Source organism: Dicentrarchus labrax, unplaced genomic scaffold (assembly GCF_905237075.1).
Source record: "Dicentrarchus labrax unplaced genomic scaffold, dlabrax2021, whole genome shotgun sequence".
Classification (NCBI taxonomy): domain Eukaryota; kingdom Metazoa; phylum Chordata; class Actinopteri; family Moronidae; genus Dicentrarchus; species Dicentrarchus labrax.
Genome location: NW_026136703.1, coordinates 25,001,670 through 25,019,425, shown reverse-complemented (window position 1 = coordinate 25,019,425; position 17,756 = coordinate 25,001,670). Strand labels below are relative to the sequence as shown.

The 17,756-nt window shown below is 42.1% G+C and overlaps 2 protein-coding genes across 4 annotated transcripts in view; both read left to right on the top strand.

Moving 5' to 3' along the window:
- Positions 1–169: 169 nt before the first annotated feature.
- wdr89 (WD repeat domain 89) lies at positions 170–3,940 on the top strand. Of its 3 annotated transcripts, XM_051395955.1 has the most exons (3): positions 170–379; positions 840–924; positions 1,043–3,940. In XM_051395955.1, exons 2-3 carry the CDS (start codon positions 906–908, stop codon positions 2,215–2,217), a joined length of 1,194 nt encoding a protein of 397 aa, XP_051251915.1. In that variant the 5' UTR covers positions 170–379; positions 840–905; the 3' UTR covers positions 2,218–3,940. The 3 variants fall into 3 exon arrangements, with proteins under 3 accessions (XP_051251915.1, XP_051251916.1, XP_051251917.1); XM_051395956.1 differs by lacking the exon at positions 840–924 and having other exon boundaries at positions 170–375; XM_051395957.1 differs by lacking the exon at positions 840–924.
- Positions 3,941–11,972: 8,032 nt separating this feature from the next.
- ppp2r5eb (protein phosphatase 2, regulatory subunit B', epsilon isoform b) overlaps positions 11,973–17,756 on the top strand; it is a 44,780-nt gene continuing 38,996 nt past the window's right edge. Inside the window, exons 1-2 of the mRNA XM_051389184.1 lie at positions 11,973–12,166; positions 17,426–17,589. Coding sequence (XP_051245144.1) covers positions 12,129–12,166; positions 17,426–17,589 — 202 coding nt within the window. The 5' untranslated portion in view covers positions 11,973–12,128. The remainder of the gene's footprint in view (positions 12,167–17,425; positions 17,590–17,756) is intronic.

The following is a 17,756-nucleotide window of genomic DNA, read 5'->3' as shown; positions in this document are numbered from 1 at the left end:
TTTATAAACTAATAATTTACGTTATATATGCAGATAAGTTACTGATAAATTATAATAAACTGAACAATGTTTGTTTGATTTAAATACATTATTTTACACATTCTGTATCCGGCGGAACCTTTTACTGAGACAAAGTTCCGACCCGGCTGTAAATATTGGGACGCAGGGCACATCCTCCATGCGTGTTTAGAGTGAAGCTGTGTGATGACATTATCGGTGCTTTTTAAGATGTTTATGATTAAAGTTAATGTTTAAATAGTTATTAATATCGCGTATACAGTTTAGAATATTCGGTATTTGATCCAAAATGGCGACCGACGTGTCGAAGTAAAGTTTACGGTTGTTTTTTTCCTCAATGTTTGAAACTTCTAGAAAGTAGGTAGGTTGAAAACAACAACACATGACACATTAATAACAAAACATAACACATAAATATAATACCTGATTCAAACTGTGGTTGTGACCCGAGTTCTGCTCGAATGTCTCAACGGTGAAGAAGCGAATCCCGAACTCCATTTAAAAAATGCGTATTTTTTATTTCTTTGTTTTGTTGCAAACATAAATTTCACAGTGAATATGAATCATGTGACTTTTACAAATTTGTAAAGTGTTGTGATTAATTCGGCATAGATTGCATCCACCAAACGACACGTTATTGTAATAAATCCTCAAGTTGCAGCGGAAAAACGAGTTAAATATAGTTAAATGTTAACTTAATTATCATTCATTGTTGTGACTGTGTGCCGAATTGCAAAATGGTTTCTATTTATTACTAAAACATAATAAGTTATATCCTAATCTGTGCAGAACCATGGATAATAATCAAAGATTTATTAAAGGATCAACATTTTGAATTGAGTCTTGCCATAGAAGAAGAAAAGACGTTTTAACCAATCGTTGCTGTTATGTTGTGTCATTTTCCAGGTGTGTGTTTTTCTGAGAGATTTATTATGATGAAACTTAATCAATAACTAATAATAGTAAATAATAAGAAATAAGAAACTTAAGAAGTTAAAGGTAATTTTTTTGTCTTCCTGTTCAGTGTTGTTGACAGAGATCATGGAGGGTTTGGAGGAGAAGCTCCGAGGTCTGTCCATCGCCCGGCGGTGTCGCCCGGAGGAGCCCACCTACCTGCTGGACGTGGCCCTGCAGCCCGCCGGCCTGCTGGCGGTCTCCTGCTCCAACTTCACCGTCCACCTTCACAACAAGGACTCTCTGGACCTGGTGGGAGAGTACCGGGGCCACAGCGGGCCGCTCTGTGGGGTCGTTTTCTCCCACTCGACCCCTGACCTCCTCTACTCCGGGTCTGCTGACGGGACGGTGCGGGGGTGGGACGTCCGCCGGCCCGGCACCGAGGCGGTCCAGGTGTTTAAAAGCGACCCGTCACACAGCTACTGCAGCCTCGACCTGAGCTGCGGCGACGCGCTGCTGTGCGCCGGCACCGAGCAGGTGAACGAGGAAGACAGCTTCCTGGTGTTCTGGGACGTCAGGAAACCCGGCGGGAAGCTTCTCGGGGTGTATTCCGAGTCGCACAGTGATGACGTCACGCAGGTGCGCTTCCACCCTCGAGATAAAGACCGGCTGGCGTCCGGCTCCACAGACGGCCTCGTCAACGTGTTTGATCTGAGCCGGGGGGCGGAGGAGGAGGCGCTGCTCGCCACCTGTAACAGCGACTCCTCGGCGGGGTCGGTCTGTTGGTCCGGGCCGGGTTACACCCAGCTGCTGTGCCTCAGCCACGACGAGGGCCTGCACCTGTGGGATCTGGGTCAGCTGGACACGGACGAGCCTCTCACCGTTTTCAGCACGTCTGACGCTCGCAGCCTGACGCCGCTGACTGATGGGGGAGGCGTGGATTACCTGGTGGGGGGGAGGTGGCTGGAGGAGGCGCAGAAGCTGATGGTGGTCGGGGGGAAGAACAACGGCGACCTCCACCTGATGGAGTGTGGCGACGGGGGGCTTCGTCTGCTGAGGAGCCTCGAGGGCGGCCACGCCTCCACCGTGCGCTGCTTCCTGTGGGACCCGGCGGCGGAGGCTCTGGTCACCGGTGGAGAGGATGCGCAGCTGTTGCTATGGAAACCAGGAGGGGAGGACCTCACGACGGGGAAAAGGGAGCCCATGAAGAGCCGCTCGGCTTTGAGACTCAAATCCAGGCCGCATAAAAAGCACGGCTACCAGAGAGACAGGAAGGCGGCGAAGACGCTGAATCACACTGACTGAATAAAGAACAACCTGTCATCAGCGCGAGTTTTACCCATTATAACAGTCAAACAGCAAAACATCGAGCCGAACGTCACCAAACTACTAGTTCTTTAAGTTGCCTTTTAATTAATTATACAATATATAATTTATATATTTACAATTCTCACTTTCTCCCACAACTTAATTTAAAATGAATGTCTATAAACTGTTTGATATGGTAAAAAAACAAACATATTGGGATTATTCTGACAGATATTGTGATTGTGAACTCTCATTATAACGCTGTTTTGGCAAACATTTTACTTTTATCCAAAAATTGCAGCTTTCGAAATCTCGATAATATTTCGATTAACTGTGCAGCTCTACCGTCTCCCATAATTTAATTATCAGCTGAGACCGAGCGGATGTGGTGAGGTGGAAATAAAGAATCCAGTGTGTTATTACACTGATTACAAACTGTGATCATTCTGATCAATATTTATTTATTACTAGAAACTTGACATCACATCCTCTGAGGGCAGACTGTGGGTAAAATGAACATGTGACCTGGATACATTAATTGGTGGGTAGTGGTCAACCGATGTGGGTTGTTCAGTGGCCGATGCAGATGCCGATATTAGCCGATATATAATGCCGATATCAAAACAAAGAAAAGTCATGTATAATAATTTTCTGTTCTATAGGACGTTCAGGTATGTGTTTACGACAGGATGAAACCAGTTTCTACACCAACTCACCAAGACTCACAGGATTATCTCAATATGCCGGATAATCAACCCGATCAATCAACCCGATCAATCGGTCTGTCAGTGGGTCACGTGTACTCAAGTACAAATGACAAACCTACTCAAGAAAAAGTAATCTGAGTAAAACAAAGTCTACTTCTGTTTGTGTTTGTATTAATCAGTCTCTGTAACGTCCAACATCACAACCCTCGTGTGTACAACGCTGCCACCTAGTGGGTGAGGAGTTAAATACTAAAATCAATACAGTGTTTTTGAGAATCGATAAAATATCACAAGACGAAATATTGCGATAAGATATTTTTTGATATTATTTAACAGCTCAATCATTATCATTTATCATCCTGATCCAGATACAGACTGAATGTAAAGTGGAGCTGTGGTTAAAAAGGTTTACAGTCTGGATTTATGTGAACTCAAAGATGTCGCTCTGCAGATTAAGTCCCATTGATCTGTGAGTGAGCTGTTGATTGGATCTTTTCTTCCTCCAGTGGAACACAAAGGAAACTGCAGGAAGATCCATAAAAACAAACAACAGACATATTTAAAAGATCTCTTTGTGAAGTGTGATTGCCTTTAGTGTCGTACATCAATCTATAGCTCGTACTGTGGTATGAAGTTGAGGTTTTATTTGCTGTTTTCATTTTTAAATTGACCAGAAAAAAGTGCTTTATTGTGTCATTTAGTTTATAATATTTCTGCTTTAAAGTTGCTGTGATTCATTGAGCTGGAGGACTGTTGCCATTGCACCACATCCCGAAAGTCACCGGAGCTGCCCGGCACAGCGGGATCGTGCTGAGGGAGCAGCTATCGCTCTCAAATGGCAGAGAGTGGAATAACATGATTGGCAGTGCGAGTGTGCGACTGTGTGTGCGACTGTGTGTGCGACCGGAGAGGAAACCTGCAGTGATTGAAGCTCATCCAGAGACATTAAAGATTCTTTATGTTTTTTATTTATCACATTATGAAATAAAAAGCATATTTATATGGTGGTAAAACAGAGTTATTAAACTATTAAATCCACATGAAAACTAACCCTAACCCTTTTAAAGTAAATATCCAGTATTGTTTGTGTTTTTTAAAGATTCCTTTATTACTAACTTATAGATTTTTGGATCACAAAAGAAATCAATCTGCAGTGCGATCAGAATCAGAAATACTTTATTGATCCTCGGGGGGATATTTGTTTGTTACAGTTGCTCAAGGTGCTCACACAGTGTTAAAGAATAGAAATAATAACAATATTACAATATCTAACACAATATATATAGATAATAGAAATGTAAGTATGGAAATAGAAATATAAGAGCCTAAGTAAATACCTTATAATAATATATATATATACAATATTAAGAAGAAATTAAATGAGAAAAAGTTGTGAGATTTTAAAGATTGTAGTATTACAGAAGTTATATTAAATTATTATATATATTATAAATTATAACAAGAATAAGAATGAGCCAGTGAAACAAATAGTAACAGCAGTAAAAATAATACTGTAAGCACACCTGCTGAAAGTATACAGAAATGATCCATATTGAATATCTTTATAACTTTATTGTTTTCTAATTATTGCTGTTTATAGGTTGGTTTAGGGATGCACAATAATATCAATAAGTCATTGGTATCTGCAGATAAAGGCTTTTTTAAAATATATATATTATGTTTATTGTCATATTTACATACCTGTACCCAAAGACTCATCTCAAACACGTGTCCAGGACACAAGAGTGTACAAAATGCTGCTTTACAGAGGAGCTCTTGTGACCTCTTTAGGATTTCTTTATACAAACCTCCGTCTGTATCACTAGAGGTCACCAAAGATTCACAGGGGTCGTCAGGCCTTCTTGGTTTTAAACATACAGACCTACATGTCAGCATTTCATTCATTCATTCCTGTGATGAAGAACTCAATGAATACAGACAGAGAATCGTATTAAAGGTTCCTTAAACAGGAAATAATCTGCTCAAAATTCATCCAAGTCAGTTTAATAAATGAATAAAAGAGTCCTTTAAGGAAAAAATATAAACTATAATCAGGTTTTTAAATGTTACATTGTTCTGTTGTTTTATAGCAGCGGTTCCCAACCTTCTTCCTTAAGGGAACCATTTTCTATTATTTAATAAACTGACTCAGTGACATATTTTATGTATATTTCATATTATATTAAAAACTGTACGATGAACCCAAACAGTGAACTCGGTAACGGCAGGAAGTTTGAGTAAAACCAGAGATTTAGATGAATTTTGAGCAGATTATTTCCTGTTTAGGGAACTTTTTATATAATTCTCTGTATTATGTTTTGTTTTTGTTGAGTTTATAGACTTCTTTCTTTTTGGGACAAATTGAGTGTAATTTACTTGACAGTTTAATTACAGAGGAGAACTCTACTTCTACTTCTTACTGAAGTTTATTTTCTCGTCTTTATCTGCATATTTCATGTTGATCTAATCAGAAAGCAACGGAAAATTGCTGATCAATATTTTGCACATTCCTGCAAACTGTTCATTCATTCATTCATTCATAAAACTGTTATATTTTATACATATTATCTTTTTATATTTGCATATACTGTTACCACTTTATTTATATTCTCTTTAACTGAATGAATTTTAAGGCAAATTCCTTTTATGTGAAAACCTACTTCACAATATTCTCGATTCTAGAAAGTAATCAAATTACTGTAATGTTGTGAATGGGATTACATTATTAAAGTCCCAACTCTGCCTATAATAACCTTGACAGCCACCAGGTGAAGGGAACCTATCACACACCCTGCTGTATTTATTCATAGTAGACCTATATATTATTAGTTATGTAACTCCTCTTTCTGCTAACCTATCCTCTCTATAATCTCGAGGCTTGCACAGGGGGGGAATCCACTCTCCCCCCCCCACACACACACCGCACCCACCGCACCCACCGCACAGCAGCGGGGCTGGAAAACACAATCTGCGGCAAAAGGTGGCTCAAAGTGCGGGGAGGAGAGTGTGCAAGCGACGGGCTGGGCCTCGGACAGGTTTAGCCTCATTCCTGCACCGCTGTGTGTCTGCGAGACACACACACACACACACACACACACACACACACACACACACACACACACACACACACACAAAAAAACGACTCTTTTTTTTCCTTGTCCCTTCTCCTCCACCTAACCGAGCCTCGTTCTCGCCCCTCCCCCGGGGTTCTGTGATTGACAGCGCCCGCCGGCCAATCAGAACGCTCGACGGCGCCGCCGGCAGCCAATCGGCGTCGTACGTCGGCCGTTAACGGTCGAGCAGCACGTTGCGGTGCGCCGGTGTTATGTGTGCCTCAACCCAGCAGTGTTGACAATAGAAACAGCCCCGAATCACAAAACGAGCTAAAAAGGGAAAAAAAAACACCAAAACAACAAAAAAAAAAACACCAAAAAAACCCCAAAATCCCGGGGGTTCGGGGGACAGACGAGCAGCTGGATCAGCACCAGGAATGTAACTGCGTTCATCGTGTTTCTATACTTTGTCTTTATTAATGGGAGTTTGAGGATTATCCCGTCGGAAGAAGAAGAAGAAGAAGAAGAAGAAGAAGCAGAAGAAGAAGAAGAAGAAGAAAGCTGCTCGTGGGTTTGAGGCCGGGTTTCTCTTCTGGACCGCACCGAGCTGGAGGTAGCTGCAACCGCCCCCCCCCCTCCCCTTTACACACACACAAACATAGGATAACTCCTCTCCGCTGCGACCCGCAAAGGATCAAGGTAAAGTACTAGACCCGGAGGGGGCACTCGGTCGGCTGCGGCTCGGGACTCGGACGGTGTGTCTCCAGTCTTTTGAGCGCTAGCTAGCATTAGCACTGCCCCCCCTCCTCCTCCTCCTCTCCTCCTCTGTATTTACATCTGGGATGATGGGTGATCGCCCGAGCCCGCCCAGGTAACGTTGTTCCACCAGCACACATATAAATGTTAAAGATTTTGATTCAACTTCAAAAATGTTTTCACACCAGATTTCTTCTTCTTCTTCTGCTTAGCTTAGCTTAGCTTAGCTTAGCTTAGCTGCTGGCGGCTAACTTGAGCTAACCCCGCGATAGCCGTAGCACTAACGGTAGCTTTTTTTTTTTTTTTTATTTCCTGTGACACGCGATAAATGTGTGTGTGTGTGTGTGTGTGTGTGTGTGTGTGTGTGTGTGTGTGTGTGTGTGTGTGTATAAACGTTAAACAGACGCTTTGTGGCGGCGGAGCTAACGTTGCTAGCCAGCTAACGCGCTGTCAAGTTGTTTTTGAATATTTTTGCTGCTTCGCTGCTGCTGCCAGGCCCCGAAACACCGAAACATGGCCAAAAGCTAACGCCAGCTTCTTCTGAAAGCCCTGGTTTTTTTTTTGTGTGACCCTTCTTCCATTTGTTGGCCTCCTCTTCCTCCTCTTCCTCGCTCACATGCAGTGACACTGTGTAATCTGGTGTTTGTGAGCTGCTGTCAGGGGGAATGTAAAGCATCGCTGACACACTCAGGTTTTTTAAAAAACAGTATTTATTGATAGGTGAAGTTGGCAACCAGGGTGCGGACTACAAGGGGAGAGACATGAGCTTCTCCTCAGAACATGATTTGTGAGATTTTATGTAAATTATTGGCAGTTTTAGCCCCACCTGGATTTTTTTTTTTTGCAGCCTAAAATGTCTGATTTACTAAAAGTGCGATGCATGATGGTATTTTTTTTTTTTTTTAGGGATTTAGGGAATGAAAATGCAGGAGAAAGTGAATAAACTCATGTAGAAGTAGAAATAGAAAGCAACTTGTGCCAGTGAGAATAAAATGTAAGTTTCTTAAACACACCTGTGTCTTGAACACTGGAAACAAAGAGGGCGAGTTTGGGGACATACGACTTGTCTAAATGTGCAGAAAAGTGTCAGTGATGGGACGAAAGTGAAAAGGAATTGGATTTGTGTTTAATTGCTGCGTTTTAAACTTCCTGGGGGAGATTGTTACGTGCTATTTTCGCCATGCATTTCTATTCTTCTGATGGTTAAATGTGTAAATTTAGTCTGATATTAATGTATGATTTGTGCAGCGTTAATGACGGTAGCTGTGGTATAGTTTGCACACTGGTGGCAACGTATAGGCATTGTTCTGGTCAATATAATATCTGTAAAGCATCCTAAAGCACGGAGTATTTCACTCTAAAAACATCTAAGCTGCTAAATAAACTAAGCAAGGAAATGTAACACTATTTAAAGATCTGTAACACAATGGTACAGAGGAATCTTTCAGGTACTTCCTCTGGAAAATTAAGTGCCAAAATTAAAGGAAATGAGAGCAGCTTTGTAAATGTATGGCGGTGACACCGGTGACTCATTTTGCTCAGTGATTTTTGGAGACTTGATTTCGAAGAGGAGGTGGTTCCACTCCACGAATGATTTGTCTGTAAAAGTAGTGTGATGTGATCAGGGTGTGAAATTTAGTTTCACTAATGTACTTAATACGTATTTGTTTATTATTTTCTCAAGCTCAGGCCAACAGAAACTTAATTTTATTATTAATGTGCACTTTTATACAGTAAAGTAAACCACCAAACAGTAAAATAAATGGGTAAAAATAGCCTGTTTTTATTATGTTTTTTACTTTAATGCATCAATAATGATATTCCAAATGCGTAATATATAACTGAGTAACACTGAGGCCATATTACGTCCATACTGAGCATCAGAGGAACATCAGTGTCGGTATTGGCTGTATTGATCACCAACCTGAGTCTGATCCTTTTGTTTCAGGTTGCCTACAATAAGTTTAAGAGTTGGTTGAGTAGATCCTGTTAAAGTGCGTCCACTAACAGTAGTTGTTTCTGCCACTGACAGACTCCGATTGTTATTGTAAGTGTCTGACAGCATTATGGAAAGGATCCCTACAGAGATAGACCTTTTTGCCCAACATGGCCAAGCTGACGTCAGCTCTCCTAAAAGGCTTGATTTCTGACCTTATGCAGTCGGCGGCCTACTTTGCTGCTCTAGCTGATAAATATGTAACATCAAATTACACTGTAAATGGATATAATCTGTATTATGACATTAACAGTGGTGTAGCGGTGCCTGGAGAAGTGGGTATACTCTTAATACATGCCCCAAATTTCATTTTAAAGTGGCCTGTCCAGCAGAGGATATACGCCCTTTGTTATAAACGGTGACGTGAGACTGCGTTTGTGTATGTAGTTCACCTAAAAGACGGCCTGTAGTGTTTGCACGTTGAAAATTAACTTGTGCTGCTTGACTTCAGGGTCACAGAAGAGGTGCAGATTTTTTAGATAGCTAAATAATTATGCATTTTGAGTATTCCTTATTCCTTACTTATATTCACTCGTTAGAACGGGACAGCTAATGAGTGACGTGCATCAGAAGGGATTTAAAGGAGGGTGTACCCAGTGTGGACTGAGGAATAAGTGGGTATATACCTGCGTTATACCCGGCACCACACCGCTGGATGTTTGGCTTTAGGTGGTGGCTTAGTGACTGATGTCAGGAAAGCGTTCGGGTCACAGGCAGGTTTGCTTAAAAAAGTACATGCTGATGTTTTAATCCTCATGGGTTGGAAAAAAAAAAAAAAAAAAGCCCTGGTGAATCTGGTCTGAGACAAGTTTAGCTTTTCCTGTCAAGTGAAGCCAACTGTGAATGTGTGGCGATAATCCGATATGAACTTTGACTGGCTTTGCACTGAGATACTGTGTCCGACAAAGTCCTAACTCTACATATGCCACCAGTCTGTCATGTTTTCCCGTATAGGCCGACATTGTTCGAGCATCTCGTGCAGCGTGTACACAGACCGGAGAGAGAGATCATCGCCGCTAATGACACTGTAATAAGAGGTAGTAACATGGACGATGAGTGTGAGATAATTAAAGGTAAACATAATGGGTGTTGGACGGAACTTTGGTACGTAGAGAGATGTTTTAAACTTCTACCTTTTGCCCTGTCAGTCATGTGTGAATGACAGCGGCGTGCCAGAGGCCAGGTGTGGCCGTTATGCATTACATGAGATGGCATTTGCAGTGGCAGTGGGTAGGCATGCTCCCAGTTTTGGTTCTGTCGCACAGGGCTCGCCGTCAAAGGTTTTTGACTGTCACACCACGTCGAGGGCAGGTCCAGAGCGGAGATAGCTTAACATCCAAAGTCTCCTGCGTTTATGGTGGCTTTAGTGCCGTAACTGCCTCCTTCTTATCAGCTCTCTTCTGTGTGTGTGTGTGTGTGTGTGTGTTTGAAAGTTGCTGAGTTCATTTGTTCTCGTTGTGCGAACAGTGTAATTATACCATGAATGTATCACGCCAATTAGACGTTGCTGTCAGATTGCAGCGTTCAGTCAATGGTAGCAACACGAGACTTTTCTGAAGAAGCGAGTGGTAGAGGAATTTGAAATGGAAGATCTGGGATTCATACTGAGGTATCATTAGTGCTAGGACTCATCCATTAATCAGTAACAGAGATATTGACACGTAAAATAACCCGTCGTTTATGAGTATGAGTAATTTGTTGCTATGATAGATGTAACACCGGCCGGGTTTATGGTCCTGGAGTCGGTAATGGCCGTAAAGTTGAAGGCGTTTTTGCTTAAACATGTGTTAAGGGCATTTGTTTTAGCTTCCTGTGTTCATAATAGATGACGCTTTGCAGCTCTATGAGCCCTATGATGGACATTGTTATCTGCAAAATCAAATTCATTTTCACAGGGGAGCTACAAAGAATCATTAAAATTGACTGAACACATAAAAGTAAACTGATTTAAAGTTGCCAGCACCCTTTGTGATGTCTTAAAATGTTAGTTTTAGTAGTCTTGTTGTGTCCAGCCAACAGTTCAACCTTCAGTTTGCTGTTACAAAACCAGCAAATACTCACATTAAAGATGCTGGAATCAGATTTTGCTTAAAAAATGACGGTTGATAATTTGGTTATCAGTAGAAATGTTTGTGCGCACATCAGGAGTGGAAAATTTAAAATGTACCAGCAAATAACAGACAAATGTTCGCATTCTCAGCAGCCTCTCCATAGTAAATCACTCGTTTGTGTCTGAAATTTATCAACAAGTTCAAATTTTTCCAGCATTTGGCTGTTTTGCGTCTTTAGAAGAAGAAAAAATGTCCAAATAATTTCTGAAATGTGAATATTTTCTGCTTCCTTTAGTCCTTGTGGACACAAAGAGACTTTTGAGGACGTCACCTTGGGCTTTTGGGAAACTGTGCTCAACATTTTTCACTGTTTTTAAACCGCTACCAGCCACTGACAGATAAATGTTGAAATCGACCAGCCAACAATAACGACAGTAAATCAGTGTTTTGTGCCTGAAATCAACCGACCACCGTCATATTTTATGGTGCTGATTTCCCTCCGTGCAATTAATCGATTATAAAGATAGTAAGTGATTTAATTTAGTAGTTAGTATCATCAAATAGTTGCAGCTCTCATCCACCACAATGTGTAATATTAGTGTAAATGTTGCGCGCTAACTTAAATATATTTCTTCCTGGAAATAAACTCTGTTATTCAATTTCCTGAACCAATTTCATTATTCTAGTTGAGTGGAATCCGGAGTGAGTATCTCTCTGTCTGCTTGTTCGTGCATTAAATTAGAAACCACACATGAGTTTAGATGAAGTATCGCCGTAGAGGAAACTAATATTCATAAACCCGGAGTTGAGCAGTGTTTGAATTTTAACTTTGGACCACAGGCGAGATCCTTGAGCTTTCCTCCTGCCAGCCTCCTTTTTATCTTTTGTGTGTGTGTGTGTGTGTGTGTGTGTGTCTGTGTCTGTGTCTGTGTGTGTTGTTCCCTCACTTCAGCTCCTTTCGCTCTGCCTTGCCGTTGCCTATTTCTTGACTTCCTGTCGAACAGCAGCACCCTCCCTCCCCTCCCTCCGCTCCTCTTCCTCCCTTTCTGTTGCTCTCCCAGTTGTTCGCCATGCCCCCTCCTCTCTCTCTCTCTCCTTCCTCCCTTTTTCTTTAATCCCACCCTCCCTGAGCCTGTTTGGATGTCATCTGGTCTCTTATGTAAGAGGCATGGGAGGGGAATGGCTTTGGTGCTCGGGTGCCATACGCCCGACCAGCCGCTGTAGTCTCGCTCTCCCTCGTGCGTTGTGGTGGCACTGGAGTGTTTTCGCCATTTAGCCGGCTAGTCAGAGAGAGCGAGAGAGAGGGGAGAGAGAGAGTGAGAGAGAGAGAGACAGTGAGGGACTGATGGTTGTACATGGGGATACCAGTGCCCCTTTGCACAGGTAAGTGGAGCTGGAGTAACTCTGTTTTTAAAGATATTTTAAGAGGAAGGGAGGATAATTGAAGTTTTTTCCACTGGTGGCATTCACCAGGTGGCGAACGCATGAAAGCAGACCGACAGCTCTTTGAATCCTCATTGTTGCCATTGGTGATGTAGCAGGCGGAAACCGAGAGTCGCCTACTGATGATGAATTTCTTCCTCGCTGCTAATAGAGGCAGTACAACTTCACAGATGCATCCTCAACGGAGTCTGTTTGATCAGAGCTGAATGAAGCTGACAGGCTGTATTAAGTCATCCTTCCAGAGATTGAAAGTTGAATCAGGATGCAGTGTGTATGTGAGGATAGTATTTTAAAATCCTGGTGATGTAATGTTTGTTGGGGTCTGGAGAAAAAGATTTGTAGGCCAGAGCTACAGTCCTTCATTATAATGCAGTCCTGTCACACATTTGACCTTTTATCGAGGCATTGCAGCTTATATATATAAAATATTGCAGTTAGCATAATGTTAACTGTGCAGCTCTACTCAATATATAAAAGTGCTTTACAATCTGAAAGCATACGACACTAGAGCAGCAACTAACAATACTTTTCATCATCGATTAATCTGCTAAATCATTTTCCTGCTAGATCAATTCATTGCTTTATATATGAAAATGGTCTTTAAATGTCTGACCAACTGTTCACAATGATATAAAACAGACAAAAGAAGCTGCAACAAGAGAACTGGAGGCTGTTTGTGCTCCAAACAATGAGTCGATGACTAAAATGGTGATTGTTTGAGCTTTAGACCCTCAGTTCAGATCAGGAAAATCTCCCAAAAAAAGCATGCAAGTGAAACTCTCCTGGATATTTGATGGCTGCTGCCCAACCATCACCAACCACAGCTCCCAGACTTTCCAGGAATGAAACCTGATTGTCACAAAGGTGTGAAAGAGTGTGTACATCAGAGCTGGTCCACTGTAAGCCATTAGCCGGAGATTATCTCAGAGTGAAGGTGATTTTCAGAGGCGCTGGCCCTGCTTTTGTCGGGTCTTTGCGAGGCTCAGCGGCACTCATAGAACAGGTGTTACGGTGTCAATTGGCAGTTTTTATTTATGTTTTCACTGAGGCTGAGACGCTGGTGGGACCCGCTTTGTATGACATTTGAATAGCGCTGTGCAAAGAGTTTGAAAGGCAAAACTATCTACGTGGGCAGGAAGTTAAAAGTTGTGTGCACCCACTGTTTTTAGGTTTGTTTTCAGCCTCAGTTTTATTTTTACCAGCCAACGCAGACGACTTTCAGATTAATGGAGTGCTACCTGCCAGACTCGTCGGTTAAAGGAGTTAAAAGTAGCAGCCACCGATCAGACAGATCAGCGTTGAGCTGGAGGAGTTTTCTCACCCTGGTGACGATACTGATGCCCAACAGAAACGTATCCATACAGATGGATCATTAACAGCTGTGTGGTTCTGAAAGAGGAGACGATGAGCGCTGTTGACAGATGACTCGCCATCTATGCGTAATTTGTTTTGTCATGAGTGAATCTGGGCATCTAGTTAAAGTAAATATACGTAATTATGACTCAGATTCTAGTTTTGAGACGTGTTTAGGGCTTCAACCAATCATTATTTTCGATATCGATCAATCTGTCCATTCGTTTTTTCCTCTGATTAATAAATCAGTCATCAAGTATGTTAGATAATAGGGAAGAATACCGGATAAGAAGTTCACAGTGTCATAAAAAGTCCTCAATCTCAATCAATTTAACTGGATAAATGGAAGTGTTTTTTGTTTTCACATGATTACCACCTGATTTATGGGAATTAAATATCTTCAATATCCATCTTATCTTAAATTCACCACAATAAACTTAATTGTAATGAAAGTGGAGAAGGGTGACGCTGGGCAGCAGGCAGGAGAGATGCTCCTGGGTTCACTTTATAACTGAACTAAGAGCAGGATGCACACTTTCACTTTCTCTGACTGTGGAAATCTGATGTTTTCTCATCACAGATGACGAAGAAAGGCATTAAAACTCGTAGCAGCATTTCCACCGCAGGAACTGCTGATATAGAAGTTTAGTGCGGCGTTGAACTGTGGGAAAAAAGGCACAAATAGTTTGTATTGAGCAACTGATTGATATGAAAATTCAGAGTCGTGTACAGCCCGATTAATAACGCGTATCGTCCCATCCCTACGTGTAATATTAGGGTTATTAAGCCTTTTGAAAACGACTGGCAAGTAAAGGCCCGCCACTGGAGTGAGACCATAGTTTAAGAGTAGTTACCACATTGATAATGAGAAGAGATGCATCAGGATCACATCGTGTTTGTGTTGCAGCAATTAATCAGCAGCACGTTGCAGAGTCTGGGAAAAGGAAGAGTTAGGAAAGTAGGGCGCTAACCAATTTCCTTGGGTTGGGGGGGGACCCTGACTAGGGTCGAGATATGGGTCTGGGGAAGAATAGAACAAGGATTTGGTTATTTCTAGGCCCTGATAAGTTTGGGAATTGTCTTATTTTTTTAAAAAGGGAAGCTGGTGTAAATATGCAGAAATCGGGGAAAAAATAAAAAGTAAGCTGTTTAGGAACTCTGCATATTAATCACAGTTGTCAGCGTCGATGATTATCTTTGTCCACTCGCACTCATGTTGCATCAACACGCTCGCGGTCTCTAATCGCAGATGGGAGCGATGCTACTCCTCAGACATTAATCACTTTTAAACTGCAGCGTATATGATGATGGACGGTCAGCTGTGCAGCCTCACATGGTTTATAAAAGGCTTTCACTGTCAGGCGTCCATATCCTCAGGCGTGTGTGTGTGTGTGTGTGTGTGTGTGTGTGTGTGTGTGTGTGTGTGTGTGTGTGTGTGTGTGTGTGTGTGTGTGTGTGTGTGTGTGTGTGTGTGTGTGTGTGTGTGTGTGTGTGTGTGTGTGTGTGTGTGTGTGTGTGTGTGTGTGTGTGTGTCCTCTCTGTCCACTGTTATGTACGAGGCCTGCCGGACATACTGTACGACTGCCTGTGTGACTTTGACAGAGCATTAGAGATGCAGCCTGCAGCTTCTCATTCACGTCTTATTACATAACCTTTTTTCTTCTTTTTTTTTGCTAGAGCGCTAATTAATTTCTTCATCGGCCTTCGTGTCATTCAGCCGAGTTAGTGCGGGCTTGATCAGGATCTTCGTCCTCTCCCTGACATCGGTGTCTTCGGTTATTGTTGCCTATGTGGAAGTCTCCACGTCTGAATTGTTAATTAGCAAGTTAATGACACAGAGGGTAAGAAAACTGGTGGATTTGAAATGACTTCTCTCTTAAGTCAGCTTCAGTCCATAGATCAGCTCCACTATAAGTAGGGGGTTGATGGGTTTTTAAAGGTTGATACTGATACCAGTCATGTTCTGATCTATCTTTGGGGATGAACTTCCGTGAAGTTTGGCATAGACATTCCTCGTCCCCAGCAGATAAATCCTAATGATCTCTTTAACGTTTCATCTTGCGCTGTCAAATGTTCGACACGTCTAACACTTCTGGTCAGGGCGAGGTTCGTTTTTAAGCTGAATTCCCTTCAAGCAAAGGAATAAATGGACAGTATCCGCACACTGGGTTAAAGTTCCCAATGCTGAAGAGGGCGTAATCCTACCAGGTCTTTATCAAACAATTGGCCAACATCATGGCGCAAAGAAAAGCCCCTTAGATACAACCCTAAAGATAAAATGTTATGGAGGAATCCAGTCAGTAATGGATCAAAAAACTTCATCCAGTTGGGTACTTTGAGGTCAATGCTAATGTAGCATGCCAACTTGAATTTCCCTCGGGATAAATAAAGTCTGTCTGTCTGTCTGTCTATCTATCTATCGCCTAAATAAACCCTGCACATGGCCTGGCTTACTGCTGTTCTGCTGCGTATTTGTTTATTACGTTTCAGTGTATCAGGTAGATAAACACGCATTGAAACAGCTCCATATATATACACGTTGATGGTACGTTGCTTAACCAATCACAAGACCACAAAAACACTTTAAGGAAACGCACAAATAGCCGTCAAGGTCATCAGAAAGTAACAAGCTAAGATTCTAAATGCTTCATTTAAAGCTCCAGAACAGCTATTAAATTAATAGTTTCCTCTATTTCTAAGGTCCAAATGGACTTTGAAGATCAGCTTTTAACACAACATGCGTCGGACCAAACTTTTACAGTGTTTGTGGGAAGTTTTCTGATTTTAAAAACGTTGTTGTGTCTTTGTTGGTAGTTATAGTGTGACGATCATCACAGCCCTTTTAGTGTCTCAGCTAATCTACAGTATCATCAGACGGGTCCTCGTTCCCTCTGACGGCTGAAGAGAAATCTTCACTTTCATTTTTCCCAACTATTTCCTGATGGGTGTGGTCCAGAAGAGTAGCTCAGCAGTGAGTTTGCAGTGACTTGTTTTTGTCGTCAGCGGCCTGAGCAGCCTGGTTTGTTAGAAGCTTTTTTAGACGTAATCAGCAGCAAACACACAGCTGCGGACGTTTCCTCAGCTTCCTCCCACTGTGGCGGCGCCTCACCGCACACAGAACCTGCTCCATTGTTGTGGGTAGACGCTGGTGTTTTTGGTGTGTGTGTGATGGTCCGTTGGCAGGTAGGAAGGCGGTGTGTTTGTATACTGTAACCAGGCCTTCAGCTGAGGCCTAAATAGTCTCCCATGCTGGGAAAATGAGGCTGTCTGCTGTGGCTGCACAGGTTTGTTGTGATACTAATAAAATGCTGGAGGAAGGTGGACTGACACAGAGCTTAAAAATAATAAAAATAGTCAGTGCAGATGTTGTTTCCTTTCTATTTTATTTTTGCTTTCATGATCTCAGTACCAAGAACAAACATATACCTGTGGAGCTGCATGATAATGGCCAAATTAAACCCAGTGAAATAATAAGTTTTTCTCATTTATAGACTGTATTTATTTATAATGTCTCATTTATTTGTAGAATATTTAACACTTTTAAGCCTCCATACATTCACAGTGTCATAAAAAGTCCTCAATCTCAATCAAATTAAAGGGATAAATGGAAGTGTTTTTTATTTTCACATGATTACCACCTGATTTATTGGAATTAAATATCTCTGTCTCCACATCATCAAATTTTTCCTTCACAAAAATCAGTTGAAGAACATTTTCACTTCTGCAAAGCTGTCAATATTGTGTGGTTAATCATTGTGCCCTCAGTGAACCCGAGAGCTCTCTCTAAACGAACGTCTGATGTGATTGTATTAACCGCCTGCCCCCCCACTGTGTTCTTTCTCCCAGCAGGGCTATGTCCTCGGCAGCCACCACATCTCCATCTGTGGACAAAGTGGACGGATTTTCACGGAAGTCTGTCAGGAAGGCCAAGCAGAAGCGGTCGCAGAGTTCGTCCCAGTTCCGCTCTCAGGGCAAACCTATAGAGCTCACGCCCTTGCCACTGCTCAAGGGTAAGAGGGGAGGAAAAGTGGGTGTGTGAATGTTGATGATGAGGGAGGCTGAAGGGGTTGTAACCCAAACACTAACATGAACTTGTAGCTTTAACAGATCACAGATAAGAAGGGTGTTTCACAATTTGAGCTCGTCTTGCTTCATAAGGTGCAACTTCTCCATTTAG